The 16695-nt window shown below is 34.6% G+C and overlaps 1 protein-coding gene across 3 annotated transcripts in view; it reads right to left on the minus strand.

Annotated features, from left to right (window-relative positions):
• Positions 1 to 550: 550 nt before the first annotated feature.
• The window catches only part of TRIM23 (tripartite motif containing 23), a 37815-nt gene continuing 21670 nt past the window's right edge, over positions 551 to 16695 (minus strand). For 2 of the 3 annotated variants that reach the window (XM_086361969.1, XM_086361970.1), the window contains exons 7-11: positions 13894 to 14028; positions 9397 to 9526; positions 8780 to 8890; positions 7394 to 7518; positions 551 to 4390 (exon numbers count right to left, since the gene is read on the minus strand). In XM_086361969.1, coding sequence (XP_086218095.1) covers positions 4211 to 4390; positions 7394 to 7518; positions 8780 to 8890; positions 9397 to 9526; positions 13894 to 14028 — 681 coding nt within the window. In that variant the 3' untranslated portion in view covers positions 551 to 4210. The remainder of the gene's footprint in view (positions 4391 to 7393; positions 7519 to 8779; positions 8891 to 9396; positions 9527 to 13893; positions 14029 to 16695) is intronic. The other variant, XR_015148916.1, reaches the window with a different exon arrangement.

A 16695-nucleotide genomic window follows, 5' to 3' on the forward strand; every position in this document is an offset into this window, starting at 1 on the left:
GTTAATAAAGGGCAACTTTGGTGATGTACCATTTCCTTTTTTACAAGGTTTGTCTTTCAAGCCAAATAGTTTTGAGCACTCAGTCAGTTCAGTCGCTCAGTTGTGTCCAACTCTTTCCGATCCCATGGACTGCAGCACGGCAGGCTTCCCTGTCCAGCACGAACTCCTGGAGATTGCTCAAACTCATGTCCATCGAGTTGGTGATACCATTCAACCATCTCATCCTCTGTCGTCCCCTTCTCCTCCTGCCTTCAATCTTTCCCGGCATCGGGGTCTTTTCCAGTGAGTCAGTTCTTCGCATCAGGTGGCCAAAGGATTGGAGCTTCAGCTTCAGCATCAGTCCTTCTAATGAATATTCAGTACTGATTTCCTTTAGGACTAACAGGTTTGATCTCCTTGCAGTCCAAGGGACTCTCAAGAGTCTAAGTAAGTGGTAAGCAAAACTTCAATAAATAGGAAGTTCCTCTGGTCAAAAGTGTTAAATTCCTGAATAATTATGAAATATTATTCAAATAAAAGAATGAGAATAAATGAATACCTGAGTCCATGGTTTTGTATAATAGTTCATTTACTATTCACATCGTTTTTCTAATGTAGCTAAACAATTTTTGTCTTTAGGTTATAGTATCTCATTTTACAAAATATATCATCCAAAAAAACTATATATTGAGTAAAAATGTTAATATCTGCTTAACAAGGAAGAGATTAGTAGAAATTAGAGCAATATGAGTTTAAGTCTTAAACTGATTTCTTCATTCACCCTCATAAATTACTTCATAACTATTCAGAATCACTGCTTCTACTTTCCAAACAAACTCTTTTAAGAACTTACAGGAGGAACATGTTCAACAGACCTGTTTAGGAAATTCACATTCTCATGCTTTATATCTAAGTCTATACTTTTCCTTCTACTGATCAGCAGGAATATTTCCTTTACCCATTTTGTACCACAAACTGATGGAAGAACATGCCTTAACTGTAATATTGTGTCCTCCTTTACTAAAACCAGGATACAAAATAACACTTTTCACTATGACATTTACCTTTTTTCCCTAATTTTTGGTGTTTAGACTTATCTGTCAATTCATTCATAAAAGCTTAATCCTAAATTTCGGGTAATAACTGCCACCAAGTGGTGGTGGTGATGCCTCATCCTCCCCAAAATTCAATTATTTTTGCTTTGAGAGGAAATCATGTTTGATTAATCAATTTTTCCATTCCATGTCACAAATTTACCATAATCAGTAGACCTAAAAAACATACATTGCCACACATCTATTTTAAAGCATGTTTTAAACTATTAGCAAGATACTGATACTCATTAGTCCTTTTCATTTATTACTCTTTATAGGGAAAAGTATAGCTATTTTCTTCCTTATTACCACCTTGCAAATTGAGAAGTATCTCAGTGTTACATAAAAAGTCTTTCTTTAGCAATATTAGCTCAGGATATAATGAGGTTTTCCAAGGCCGCCTCTGAAAACAGCTATTTAAAATATGATATTCTGTGTGAAACAAGTTAAATTTAAAATTTTAAAAGCAACTATTTCACTTTAGTCAGTGCAGAATTTTAGCTCTCCTTTAAAAAACACTACAGTTTTAATACACATTTAAATGTGACTTAAGTTGCAAATAATAACATTTCTAAATTTTTAATAAACTATCTCAATTTGACATTCAAGTCAATCCCTATCCCAATTTGTTTTGTTTCTCTTAACCACAGCACAAATACTTTAATTGGTTACTAGCAATACTACTATACAGATGATTCAGGATGATTCAAGAATTTTTAGAAAGATGATAGGATTTCTTTAAAGTGATCTTAACATTTTATTGCTATCCATACTGATGATTTATATAATGCAAATAATGGCTTGTGGTGATTATAAAGCATTCCAGAATTACAGACCAAGACTATACACTTGAAAAACCTGCTTTACATAAACTATACAATAGTATTTAGCTTAATACAGAAATTCAGTGCCAGGAGGCAAATCCAAGTAGACTGTATTTAAAACCTCTGAAGTGTGACATTTCCCAGAGGGAACTAGCGCAGTCTTGCTAATAATTAGTGAAAGTACAGCCAGAGATAGAAAATAAGAGCCTGAAAAAAACTTTTTAAAAAAATAATAAATACTACTACTAGACACAATCAGGTCTAAGCACAATTTTTAAATTGTGTTGTAGACATACGTAGGAATGTGATTTAAAAGTCAAGCAAAACGGGTAAAATAAATTTACAGAAGAAAGCATGTTTACACATTAGTGTTAGACTGTTTTTGAATTACCTAGTAGACAAAACAGTTCAAGGGCTCACAGGCAAATGTAACACTTTTTTTATTTTTCACAGTTACTGCAATCAAATATTAATTTAATTCAGAAGTATTATATGCACAAACTACACTTGTAACAGCATGACCTTTTACTTGAAAAATAAAGGATGAAATATTATTTACTTATTTACACACTGCCCATAACTGACAGCCTTTTTTTTAATGCTTTGTTTTCTAAAAGTTTTGTTGTTTTAAACGAAATATATTTGAAGAGACTGAACCAAAACAGTGCCACCCAGAAGTCACATCTTGTCATCAGCCATCATAAGGATTTAACTTCATCCTAAAGTATGTGCTCAGTCGTGCCTGACTCTTTGTGACCCCATGGACAGTAGCCCACCAGGCTCCTTTGTCCATGGGATTCTCCAGGCAAGAATACTGGAGTGGGCTGCCATTCCCATCTCCAGGGGATCTTCCCAACCCAGGGACTGAACCCGTGTCTCCTACGATGGCATGTAGAATCTTTATCAAAGAGCCCCCTGGGAAGCACTTCATCTAAAGTATAAAGAGCATTAAAAAAAAAACTATAAAACCCAATCTAGGTATTTTTAAATATAAAATTAGACTGCCATAATAAGGGAGTTTCCTTAAAAAAAGAAAAACAGTAAAGAGCGCACACTTTAAATTTTTTACTCACAGACCTGTAATAAATGTGATATAAATTTTTTTCACATTTCTTCTTTTCCTTTTGTAGACATGTTTCTCTCAAACAACCTCTTAAGGCCTTGTCATGAAAATCGTTGATCACATTTTATTGTTTAAATAAATGCACTTATTTTGGGAAGACATTTTAAAGTAATCACTTCCACTGCTTAAATAACTTCTCTTGAGGTAGAGGTAATTTCTACTTAGATCTCTACCTTTTATGTAAGACCAACACTGGCTTCTGTATGTAACTTACTACATTTTACCTATAGTCATTCTCCTTAAAGATGCAATATTATTTTTAAAAAACACTACTAGGTACATTATATTGAAAAATAGAAGGACGAATTTAGAACTCTGACCTTGGAAATAATATATCCAGGTACAGCTCTGCAAATCAGTCTTTTCATAAGTGCAGATCAACTAGAATATAACTGACTTTCACAGTTTTTTTATTAATTGTTCTTCAGTGTAGTACTGATCTGACTTCAGGCCTAGTAGGATTACATTTCATTCTAACTCACTGGGTTTTATACAAAAGGCTTTAAGAGAGCTTTAATAAAATACTGTATAAAATATTAATCTTCTCTAGCTTATAGTTCTTAGCATTAAAGATGTCTGTTATACTGAACATTAATCCTATTACCCAAAGATGCAGTTCGGATTTTATTTCATTAAGTCACTGCCTTTTTTGCTACTGAATACTGCCAAAATCCAGTCAAAAGGCACGTTAAGAAAGCCATGCTCCACTTGCTTCATAAAAAGGTTCAATGAAACCGCTGGTTCATTAGACACTTGGTTGGCTATTCTTCCTTTGAGTGAATAAACCTTCACCTGCTTTTTCACTGCGACTACTTACTTCCCAATGCTGGATCGAATACTAGTGGATCCCAGTTTTTCATAACAGTAGTACCTACAGTAAGTAGAACGTGCATGTGTGTGTGCTAGATAATCTGTGTGTACACATGTAATCTGAAAAACTTAACAAATGTATGTCTAAAAAATGTATACCCAGTAAGTCCCTGTTTAATCCAATTTAATCTGCTCAATCAGCTATTTATATTTTACTGGTTTTTAAAAGCAATATTGTACTCAATTCCCAATCCAAGATTCCTTTTATATTAATATATACATTGTAAATTAACTATCTTTCAGATGTAGAATTTCTTACATCATATTATGTGCAAAATAACTCTTAACCACAAAACTTTAAACAACTGCTACATCTAAAATCAGGCAACGTCCAACACCCCAGCAGCCACAAGTTGGCGTGAGAGCCAGTCCAGTCCTTCATACAGTCCCATACCACTTCGAGCATCACAGCCCTGAATATACCAGCTTCGGCCACAGCACAATTTATGGAGACTAAGAAGCTCAGTGATTTCTTCTACTGACAGAGCTCCAGCAACATCCTAAAAGATATATACACATAAAAAAAAATTTTCATAAGTCTATGAAAATTAGCATTTTTGTAATTATTGCTATATACAATTCTGCTGGTATCATTTTAACAGAAGCCTAAATTCAACTTTCAGTAATTATTCAGAGATTAATGAGAATAGAAAAAGAATTGTTTTGGTTATAACAGTTTGTAAGAACAGTCTTGTAAAAAATATTTGGCTGCATGAGCTCACAGGATCGTCACTGTGTCACGTGGGATCCTTCGTTGTAGCACATGGACTCTAGCTGTGGCACACAGTTTTAGCTGCTCCACAGCATGGGGGATCTTAGTTCCCCACCCAGGGATCAAACCAGCATCCCCTGCACTGCAAGCCAGATTCTTAACCACTGGACCACCAGGCAATAGTCTTGCAATGAAATCAATGAAGGCTGTGCCCCCTGAATGAAAGATACTGCCCGTGTCATTATAAGGCATCTACTTAAAAGGAAATTAATACAGGTATACCATAAGAAATGGCTCTTACGTAGGATTTATAAAGAGTTTATTAAACTCTCCCAGGGAATTCTCTGACAGTCCAGTGGTTAGGACTCAATGCTTTCACTGCCAGGGACCCAGGTTCAGTCCCTAGTCAGGGAACTAAGATCCTGCAAGATGTGCAGCAAGGCCAACAACAACAAAAAACTCTCCAAACAGCCCTGAATACCCTTCTTCCCAGAAGCAACCAACAGTAACAACTGCTTTCATATTTTTCCAGAAAACTTCCATGCACACTCATGTAAATGAACAGTACACACTCTAGTTTTTTTTCTTAATACATATATTGAAAATAAAGATACATTTCCATTATTAGAACAAGCAGAAAAAAATTTCCACCAGTATTTTTAACTTCTGTATTGCATTCTACTGTAGGTGTAACATAATTTTCTTAACCAGTCTTATACTGAATATTTAAACTGAAAATATGTGCTTATGTGCTATTACATATACATACACATGGAAGTAAACATATTTTTAAATACATACACTTGCAAAATTATCTCTAAGACAACCTTAGGATACCTGTCTACAGAATACACTACTAGAGATTTACAGGGTAAAACGGTATATGCATCTAAACCTTTGACAAAGTACTGCCATATTGCCCTCCAAGAAAATCTCACATTAATAACCACACCAGCAGTATATCCATGCCTGAGGATTATCAAACATTTTCATCTTTAACAAGATGATAAGTGGAAAATGGTATTTCACTCTGCCTTATTTGCATATCTTTAATCATAATGTGAAGTATTTCAGTTCTTAATAGCTTGCCTTTTTTTCAAATTAAGGGGAAAATCCTTACTGTCTATCCAACTCTTCCTGCTTATGACATCTAAGCCACTTTATTGCACTAAAAAAAAGCATTCTTATCCTCCTAGAAGCTGTAAAGAATCTTCAGCTGCCACAGTTCGAAAGTATCAGTTCTTCAGCGCTCAGCATTCTTTATGGTCCAACTTTCACATCTGTACATGGCAACCCACTCCAGTGTTCTTGCCTGGAGAATCCCAGGGACAGGGGAGCCTGGTGGGCTGCCATCTATGGGGTCGCACAGAGTTGGACACGACTGAAGCGACTTAGCAGCAGCAGCAGCACTGAAAAAATCATAGCTCTGACTAGATGGACCTTTGTTAGGAAAGTGCTATCCCTGCTTCTTAATAAGTCATCTAGATTTTCATAGCTTTTCTTCCAAGGAGCAAGCATCTTTTAATTTTGTGGCTGCAGTTATTGTCCGCAGTAATTCTGGAGCCCAAGAAAATAAAATTTGTCACTGTTTCCTGTCTATTTTGTCTTCCTGTTTTTCCCTATTTGCCATGAAGTGATGTTCTCAGTTTTTTGAATGTTGAGTTTTAAACCAGCTTTTTCACTCTTCTCTTTCACCCTCATCAAAAGCTCTTTAGTTCCTCTTTGCTTTCTGCCATTAGAGTGGTGTCATCTGCATATCTGAGGTTGTTGATATTTCTCCCATCAACCTTGATTCCAGTTTGTGAGTCATCCAGCCTGGCGTTTCGCATGATGTGACAACAACATACAGCTTGGCGTACTCCTTTCTCAATCTGGAACCAGTCTGTTGTTCCCTGTCTAGTTCTAACTGTCGCTTCTTGTCCTGATACAGGTTTCTCAGGAGACAGGTAAGGTGGTCTGGTATTCCCAGCTCTTTAAGAATTTTCACAGTTTGCTGTGATTCACACAGCAAAGGCTTTAGCATAGTCAGTGAAGCAGAAGTAGATATTTTTCTGGAATTCTTTTGCTTTTTTCTATGATCAAATGGATGTTGGCAATTTGATCTCTGGTTCCTCTGCCTTTTCTAAATCCTACTTGTACATGTGGAAGTTCTCGATTCACGTACTGTTGAAGCCTGGCCTGAAGGATTTTGAGCATTACCTTGCTAGCCTGTGAAATGAGTGCAACCATACAGTAGTTTGACCATTCTTTGGCATAACCTTTCTTTGGGACTGGAATGAAAACTGACCTTTCCAGTCCTGTGGCCACTGCTGAATTTTTCAAATTTGCTGGCATACTGGTCTCCATGATGCTCTCTAAAAATACTCATGTTTTTATTTTTTCTGTCTGTAGTGTTCTTCCCTTCACATACTAACTCAAAGTATTATCTATAATTTCAATTCAAATCCTACTTTTTATAAATCTTAGAGAATACAACCTTTAGAACTACTCTATAATTTTCCATAATACTTTATATTAATATCACTGAAGTCACTTAGCCGTCTTCTTATTAATCTGCACTTAGCAGTCAGTATTAGAAATAAACACTTAACATGCAAACCTAAATACATATGAGTTTCTACCTTATTTCTTTCTGTATACTCCAAGGTACCAAGTATGGCACCTTCCATATAGACTGCATTCAAAATACAGCAGAAACTTTTTATCTACTGAGTTATTTCTCTCAAAATCTTAACAGTTACCTTATAATGAGGAATGCTAAAATAAATATTCTGAAATACAAATGTATTACCTGTTTGTTAGCAAAAATCAGGAGTAAAGCATCTCGGAGTTCTTTTTCTGTTAACAACTTTGCAAGTTCACTGTGTGCTTCACTAACTCTGTCTCTATGACTGCTATCAACAACAAATACAACAGCTATCAAAAAAAACCAAAAATATACATTTAGTCACTTGTTTAATTTCAGTAAGTGGGCTAAATATTTTAATGTTATATTATGGTGAGTCTACCATCATTATTTTCACAGGAAGGCTGCCTATTATAGGAGCACCCGGCAATAATTAATGATATGATCTCAAGCAGTTCACCTAACTTTTGGTCTATTTTTTCCCCATCTATAACAGGATTTACAACATTTGCACTATCAAACACATATTGCTTTGCATATCATTTAATATTTTTCTCTTAATGAATGAAAATGTACCTCTCATGATCTACATACTGATGCTACTTCTTTGATTACTTTACTTTGATTACTCTACTTCCTTTACCAAAAGATAGTCTTTTAAAAATAAATAAATCACCAACTTTATCTCTCCAAGGTATTCTCTTTAGGTGCCCAGCACAGCACTTTCCATAATTTTTCTCAAAATACACAGCAGAAACTTCATGAATATCTACTGAATTAACTGTCTTTTGAAATCTTTCCAGCTATCTAATGGCAGCTAAACATCCTAGGCTTTCAACCATTCCTCATGTTCAAAATTCCATTTCTTCCCCTTAATCACTGGCTCATACTAACCTAATATCAAAAATTTCAAAGTAAAAATTATCTCGTCTTTCTTCTAGGTGGAAAACAGGATGATATATGGACAGAGAGTATGAACATAAGCTTTATGCTGGGGTATAGGAGACAAAATGTACAATTCATTTATGTGAATAAATGCTAAGTGGAATGTATGTCACATAACACAGTTTGGTTAAAATCAAACCACTATGGGTTCTTCTGCTGCTGATAACTAATTGTGAATGGAAGTAAAGGAGTAGAGCTATTGAGAGATTATAATGGGATAAATGTTGAGTTGAATTGAATTGAATACAGCAACAGAACTATACACCACAAATTCTACCCTATACCACAGTATTCCCAATGATTATACTCATATGAACACTAATAATACTCTTTGTTAAGAATACCAAGAGGAAAGTACCCTTAATTGCTTACATGTATAAGATAAATATTAAGTTATGGTTTTTCATGAAATATATCAGAGTATATATCCCAGTCTATCTAGCTTAATTTTCTTAATAGTGTAGGGTGTGCTACCAATATGTAATAATATGGTCATGTATTTAATCAATGCTAAAATATCAGCTTTATTAGCTAAATAAATGCACTGAAAACTGGACTGATATTCTAAAAATTTGAAAAATTAAGATGTAATTTTTATACTCTTACCTTGAGTATTAAGGTAATAATGTTTCCACAATGGTCTTAATTTGTGTTTTCCACCTACATCCCAAATGGTGAACTTTAGATTTTTATATTCTACCGTTTCCACATTAAAACCTGTTAAAAAAAAAAAACAAACTTACTTTAATACTGACTTATGAGTGACACGCCAAAAACAGGCAACCCCATTTGTACCTGTGACTTACAAATCATCTTCATACAGCACTATCTAACCAACTCCACTTGTAATAAACATACAGGGGGAAATGTATACCTTTAACCAGGGCTAGCCCTCTAATCCAGTAGAGTCCTTAAGACCTTGACAGCAGAGTACCAGCTCTGCAACACTACCACCTCCTCATCCCTAATTTTCAGCCAGAGTCATCAATATTTTATTCCTTCCAACTGTCCCACCAATATTCTATTATTTCTTACTATCCCCCCCTCAATCCACATTTCAATCCCACAGTCACTCAACCTCGCATTTTTCCTCTGAAATGCTAATGTCTTACAGCCAATCTCCACATCAGACGGGCATAAAGTAAGGCCCTGAGAACTCATCTGTAAGTTAGGGTTTTTTCCTATAAAATATTCATTAAGGTAAAAGCAATATGCATACTTACCAATTGTTGGAATAGGCTGCATGAACTCATCCTGTTTTAATTTAAACAAAATAGTAGTTTTTCCAGCACCATCTAATCCTAATGTAACAACTCGAATTTCCATTTTGGGTCCAATGTGAACTCTATTGTCCTAAAATTTTTTAAAAAATAAATCTTTTAATTTTGATATGGAGTAAAAGTACTAGCACTTACACTTTTATTTATAAAATACCTTTGTTAATTACTTTGTCTCCTACTCATTCCTCAATCCATTAAAATCAGTTCTATTCCCATATTAAAATACCCTGATTCTGATATTTACAAAGAGGAAATGTATCCTCACTGCTTTATTAAATCTTGGCTTAATAAAACTTATTACATACTATGTAAGCTAAAAAATACACACACACACACACTTATTTTTCCCAGATTTTCTAGCTCAACTGAATCTTCTTTAAATAAGATTTTTCACGCTGTGCTAAATATATTAATTAAAAATAAAAAGTGATGCTTACTTCCTATAAATATTCACTGTTAACAATTTCACATGTATCCCTCCAGACATCTTCCTGTGCATCATACACTGGTTGACATACACAAGGCAGACACACTTAAAAAAAAAATACACACTGCAACTCACTTTTTACACTCAATAGTACCTTACGGATCCTTTCATTTCAAACATATAAAACTACTTTTTTTCTTTCAATTGCTTTATTATATTCCATTTACCATTTGACCAATCCTCATTGACAAATATTTGATCATCTCTGATTTTTTTATATTATAAATAATACTGCAATGAACATATTTGTTCAATTTCTAGCTGCATGACTGCTCTGCCTCACTTCACCCATGTATAAAATGGGCATTAAAAATAGACTAAAGTCCTAGAGGGGTGGGATGGGGTAGCAATGTGGAAAGGAAGTTCAAGAGGGAGGGGACACATGCATACCTATGAGTGATTCATGTTGATATATGGAATAAACCAATACAATATTGCAAAGCAATTATCCTTCAATTAATTTTTTTAAATAGACCAAACTTACATAGGATTTTTGCAAGAATTAATTTTTAAAACATGGGTAATTTGGACTCATGGATTTGGGAGAGAAAACAACAATGAAGAAAAGTGAAAAGACCCTAAGAGACACATCGGACTGGGAGTCTCAGAAGGAGAATACAGAAATAAAGGGGCAAAGAGATCTTACTTGAAGATATAATGGCTGAAAACTTCCTAATCTGAGGAAAGAAATGGACATAAAAATCCTAGCTCAATGCATTCCAACTAGGACAAATGCAAAGAGACCCACATTAAGATACATTATAACCCAACTGTCAAAATTCAAAAACAGATAATCTTGAAAGCAACAAGAAGAAATGACTAATCACAGAAAGGGAGCTTCCATAAGACTATCAACAAATTTCTCCGCAAAAACACTGCAGGCCAGAAGGGATGGGATGATATAGTCAAAGTGTTGAAAGAAAAAGGCTTCAACCAGGAATGCTATATATAGCAAAACTGTCCTTCAAAAATGATGGGAAAAAAAATCAAGATTTTCCTAGAAAAACAAAAGCTGAGGAAGTCATTATCACTAGACCTGCTCAAAAAGAAAAGCTAAAGGAGTCCTTCAAACTGAAATGAAAGGTTGTCAGCAATATGAAGTCATATGAAAATCTAAAATGGTAACAATAACTACAGGGACAAATAGTAACCTGCATTATTATAATTTGGGTGAATAAATTTAATTCTTCATGGAAATGAAATAACAAACACATTAAAAGAAACTATAAGCCTATGCTAATAAGTGTACAGTATATAAAGATATAATTTGTGACATCAATAACAAAGTACAGGGGGTGGAGCTGTGGAGAAATAGAATTTTTGTATGCAATTGAAGTTAAATTGTTATCGATTTAAAACAGAATGTTACAACTAAGATATTTTATGTAATTGTAATGGTAACTTTAAACACACACACAAAAATCTATAGAATATAAACAAAAGGAAATGAGAAGGAACTCAAACCATGACACTAAAAAAAAAAAAATCAATAAAACATAAAAGGCAATGAAAGAGGAAAGGTAAAACAAAAAAAATTATCAAGTTAGGCAGAAAATGAACAAAATGACAATAGTAAGGGTTCACCTAACAATAATTACTTTAAATATAAATAGACTTAACTCTCCACTCAAAAGACATAGTGTGACCTAATGGGTGAAAAACCAAGATCTAAAAATATTCTGCTTACAAAAGAGGTTCACTTTATATCTAAGGAAACATACGTTTGAAAGTGAAAGGATGGTAAAAATGCTAATTTCTTTGGGATGCAAATCATACCCAAAAGAAAGCAGGGCTGGCTATCCTAGTATCAGACAAAATAGATTTTTAAATCAGAAACTGTCAGAGACAAGTTCATTATATAATGGAAAAATGGAAGGTTTATAAAGAATATATAATAATTCTAAATATCTGGATTATAAATAAGTAGAGTAAAGCCCTAAACATGAGAACCAAAGCTATAAAACTCATAGAACAGCAGAAAAGCTTCATGACACTGGATTTAGCAATGATTTTCTTGGATATGACATAAAAAACAATCAACAGAAGCAAAAATAGATAAATGGGACTAGATCAATGTTAAAAGCTTTTGTGAATCAGAGGACACAATCAATAGAGTGAAGAAGAAAACTATGGGAGAAGATACTTGCAAATCATGTGTCTGATAATGGATTCATATACGGAATATATAAAGGACTCCTACAACTCAACAACAAAAAGTCAGATAGAAACAGAAAAACAGGCAAAAGGACTTGTAAAAAATTCTCCACAGAACTGATCAAGAAGCACATGAAAAGATGCTTAACATCATTGATCATCAGAGAAATGCAAATCAATACCACAATAAGATATCACTTTACACCAATCAGGATGGCTACTATCAAAAACAAAACAGATAAGAATAAGTGAAAATGTGGAGAAACTGGAATCCTCATGCACTTTTGGTGGGATTTAGATCATGTGATGCAATACTAAGCAAAGAGTATGACATTTCCTCAGAAAATTAAAAACAGAACTACTATATGAACCATTAGTCCCATTTCTGGTATTTATCCAAAAGAATTGGAAACAAAGCCTGAAAGAGATGTCTATACAATCATGTTCACAGCAGCACTCTTCACAGTAACCAAGAGGTAAAGTAACCCAAATATCCACTGATAGATGAATGTATACACAAAATGTGGCATATACAAACAATGAAATATTTAGACTTAAAAGGATATTCTGTCATATACTACATCATAGGTGAACTCTGAGGACATAAAACTAAGTTAAATAAACCCAATCACAAAAAGACAAATACTATCCACGTATACACTAAATTTAGAGTAGTCAAATTTAAAGCAACAGAAAGTAGAACAGTGGAAACCAGCATATGAGGAGAAGCAGGGAATAGGGGAGCGGTCGTTTATAAGGTATAGTTTAAGTTTTTCAAGATGAAAAATTTCTGAAAATGTTTCACACAATGTGAATATACTTAACAATACTGAACTATACACTTAAAAAATGGTTAAGAGGGTAAAAAATTTTGTGTTTTTTACCAGAATAAAAAAATGTACATACTCACAATCAAGTACCTTGTAGATGTAAAAGGGAATGAAAAAGGTCACTATATAGTGCTAAGGAGTGACCTTTAGGATGTACCCTCAAATTAAAATGCAAGGTGGAGAAGTGAGTACAGTACTCTACCTTTAAATGGCTGGAGCGTACATGCAAACATATTTCTCTTATTTTTTTAAATGATGAAAAAACTAAGAAAAATTCTTAATAGGTTTCTATGGAGAAGGGAAGAAAAGGATGGAGGGGTCAGGAATTTAAGTTAGACTTCACTGAATGTACTTTGCTTTGTAGATATGACTCCAGACCATGTGAATGCTTCACATAATTATAAAACAAGATTAAAAACAATTTTAAAGGCACTCAAAAAAAGCAAAATGAAACACATGTACCTTTTGAAATTAGGGGTATCCATTTGAAAAGAGACCAAAACATATCAAAAAATGCCAAATACAGTCTCAGACCTAAAAAAATTTATTTAACAATCTAGGAAATTTGAATACTAATTTGATAGTGGGTAATATTAAAGATGTATTTAATTTCTTAGGTGTGGTAATGGTATTTTGATCGTGTTTTAAAAATTATTTGATGTTGGGATGAAATATGTTGAGATTTGTTTCAAAATAACCTGGGAGACTGTAGGTAGAAAGAGACTGGGAGAAGTGTAGGTGAAATAAAAAGTTTTTAACTGTTCAAGTAGGTGGTGATGAGTACAGGAAGATTCATTACACCACCTTCTATTTTCCACTGATAAAGTTTTCTTTTTTAATCCTATGGTTCATTAATTTCTTAGTTGTCTCTTCAAGCTAATTACCATGGAAAGTAAAACAATTATGACTTAATTGTGAACAATTATGTGTTCAAAAACACACCTAAAAATGAAGTACAGAATGCATTACCTTTGTAAAAGTGACAGGGATGCTGGCATCCAACTGAATGTGATCTGCAATTTCTGTAAACTGCTGCTGCTGCTTTTGCAATGTTTCCAGTAACCTTGTAATTTCTTGTTTTGCCAAGACAACTCTACAATCATCCTAGAAAGGAGAAGATGATATTTCTTTTTTTTTTTTTTTTTTTTTTTTTTTAGAAGATGATATTTCTTATAAACCTTTTAAAGAAACGAGGAAAAAAGATATCACTAAAACTCAAGAAAAGCTCATTTAACAGTATAGTATTCAAAGTTAGCTGCTGAAGACTCGATGCTTTTGAATTGTGGTGCTCGAGGAGAAGACTCTTTACAGCCCCTTGGACTGAAAACAGATCAAACCAATCAATCCTAAATGAAATCAACTGTGAATATTCACTGGAAGGACTCATGCTGAAGCTGAAGCTCCAATACTTTGGCCACCTGATGCAAAAAGTTAACTCACAGGAAAAGGCCCTGATGCTGGGAAAGACTGAATGCAAAAGGAGAAGAGGACAGCAGAGGATGAGATGGTTAGACAGCATCACTGACTCAACAGACACGAATCTGAGCAAACTCCGGGAGACAGTGGAGGACAGAGGATCTTGGCATGCTGTAATTCATGGGGTCGCAAGAGTTGGACATTTAACAACAAAAAAGTTAATTTATGTGTAAATCTGACTAAGATAACAATAGTCAGACATTAATAAATAATTTAAGAGCCCATCAGCATAAGAATAGATAAATAATTTTATACTCACAAATGCAACACTATCACAATAAAAATGAACTACAATTACATTTTGACAAAATGAATTTCACATGAAATAAGAGTAGACATGACATGAGTTCTTATTGTATTAATTACAATAAAATTGTAATAAGAATTATTATTATACAATAATATTGTATATATTAATATTGTAATAATATTAATAATTGTATATATAATTATATGCAATAATAATTGTAATAAGTATTATTATACAATAATATTGTATATATTATTGATATTGTATTAATATTATTAATAATTATATATAATTATTATATACAATAATTGTAATAAGAATTATTGTTATTATAAAAGTGGGTAATAATAATAATTGCCCACTTTTATTAATTACCAAAACAGGCAAAAACAAAGCATACATTAGAAATCAGGATAGTGGTTCATCCTTAGGAGGAAAGGCAGGTAGTTACTAGAAGAGAGTCTGAGGGGCTTCTGGGGTCCTGGTAATGCCCTGTTACTGGATCTGGATGCTGGTTACATAGCAATGTCCAGTCCTAAAATGCAGCAAGTTGAATGCATATGCAGATAGTTCTATGTGTTTGTATAGTACTCCTATAAAAGTTTTTCACAATAATGAAAGATATACACGAACTGGTTCCAAAAACAAAGGACTAAAGGTCAAACTGTGATGTCTCTGTCTCACTCTAGAGTCCCAGGCTCTTTCCTTCCTGTTGCTTAAATATTATTCCAGAAATATTCTATACATATGCCAATGTATTCTTCATAAGATACAGATTTTCCAACAATATATAAGCTCCATGAAAGAAATAGCATTGTCAGTTTTTGCTCACTACTGTATATTCGTATGAAAATAAAGAAAGTGAAAGTTGCTCAGTAGTGTCCGACTCTTTGCGACCCCATGGACTATGCAGTCCATGGACTTCTCCAGGCCAGAATACTGGAGTGGGTACCCTCCCCCTTCTCCAGGGGATCTTCCAAACCCAGGGATCGAACCCAGGTCTCCTGCATTGCAGGTGGATTCTTTATACCTGAGCCAAGAACAGCTGACTCAAGGGCTTCCCTTGAGTCGGGAAGCCCAAGAACACGAGTGGGCAGCCTATCCCTTCTCCAGGGGATCTTCCAAACCCAGGAATCAAACTGGGGTCTCCCGCATTGCAGGTGGATTCTTTACTAACTGAGCTACGAGGGAAGCCATATTCATATGAGGTGATAGCAATCTGGTTGTTCCAATCCCCAGAAAAAAAATTTGAAGTCCTTCTTGTCTTCTCCTTCCTCATTCTCACATGTACTTGTCAACAAATCCTACTAGATACCCAAAATCTGGGTACTTCTAGCCCCTACTATCCAAGCTACTATTCTCTCTCACTTGGAATGCCACAATAGTCCCTAACTATTGAACTCCTTCCTTCTCTTTGCCATTTGTCATATCAGCCAGATCCTTTTAAGTAAGATTAAATCATTCTTGTGCTCAAAACCTCACAATGGCTTCTCCAATTCAATTAGTAAAAGTTCAAGTTCTTCCAACGGCCCAAAGGCTCTCCTTATATATAATTCCCGATTTCCTCGCATTTCAGCTCCTATTACTCTCTCCATCACTTATTACTATCCATTACGGCCATACTGCCCTCTTTTGCTGTTCCTCAAATACACAAGGCATGTCACCTTACGGTTTTTGCACTAACCATTTCCTCAACTGAAATCTTCTTCATTAAGAAGAGATAGTTCCCTTCACCTTCTTCCCATTTGAGTCTGAGTAAATCTCACCTTCTCTCAATGATGCTTCAGTTCAGTTCAGTTCAGTTCAGTCGCTCAGTCATGCCCGATTCTTTGCGACCCCATGAATCGCAGCACGCCAGGCCTCCCTGACCATCACCAACTCCCGGAGTTCACTCAAACTCACATCCATCAAGTCAGTGATGCCATCCAGCCATCTCATCCTCTGTCGTCCCCTTCTCCTCCTGCCCCCAATCCCTCCCAGCATCAGAGTCTTTTCCAATGAGTCAACTCTTCTCATGAGGTGGCCAAAGTACTGGAGTTTCAGCT

This window comes from Bos grunniens, chromosome 20 (genome assembly GCF_055505025.1).
Source record: "Bos grunniens cultivar Pamir isolate PY7600 chromosome 20, Bosgru_T2T1.0, whole genome shotgun sequence".
NCBI lineage: Eukaryota > Metazoa > Chordata > Mammalia > Artiodactyla > Bovidae > Bos > Bos grunniens.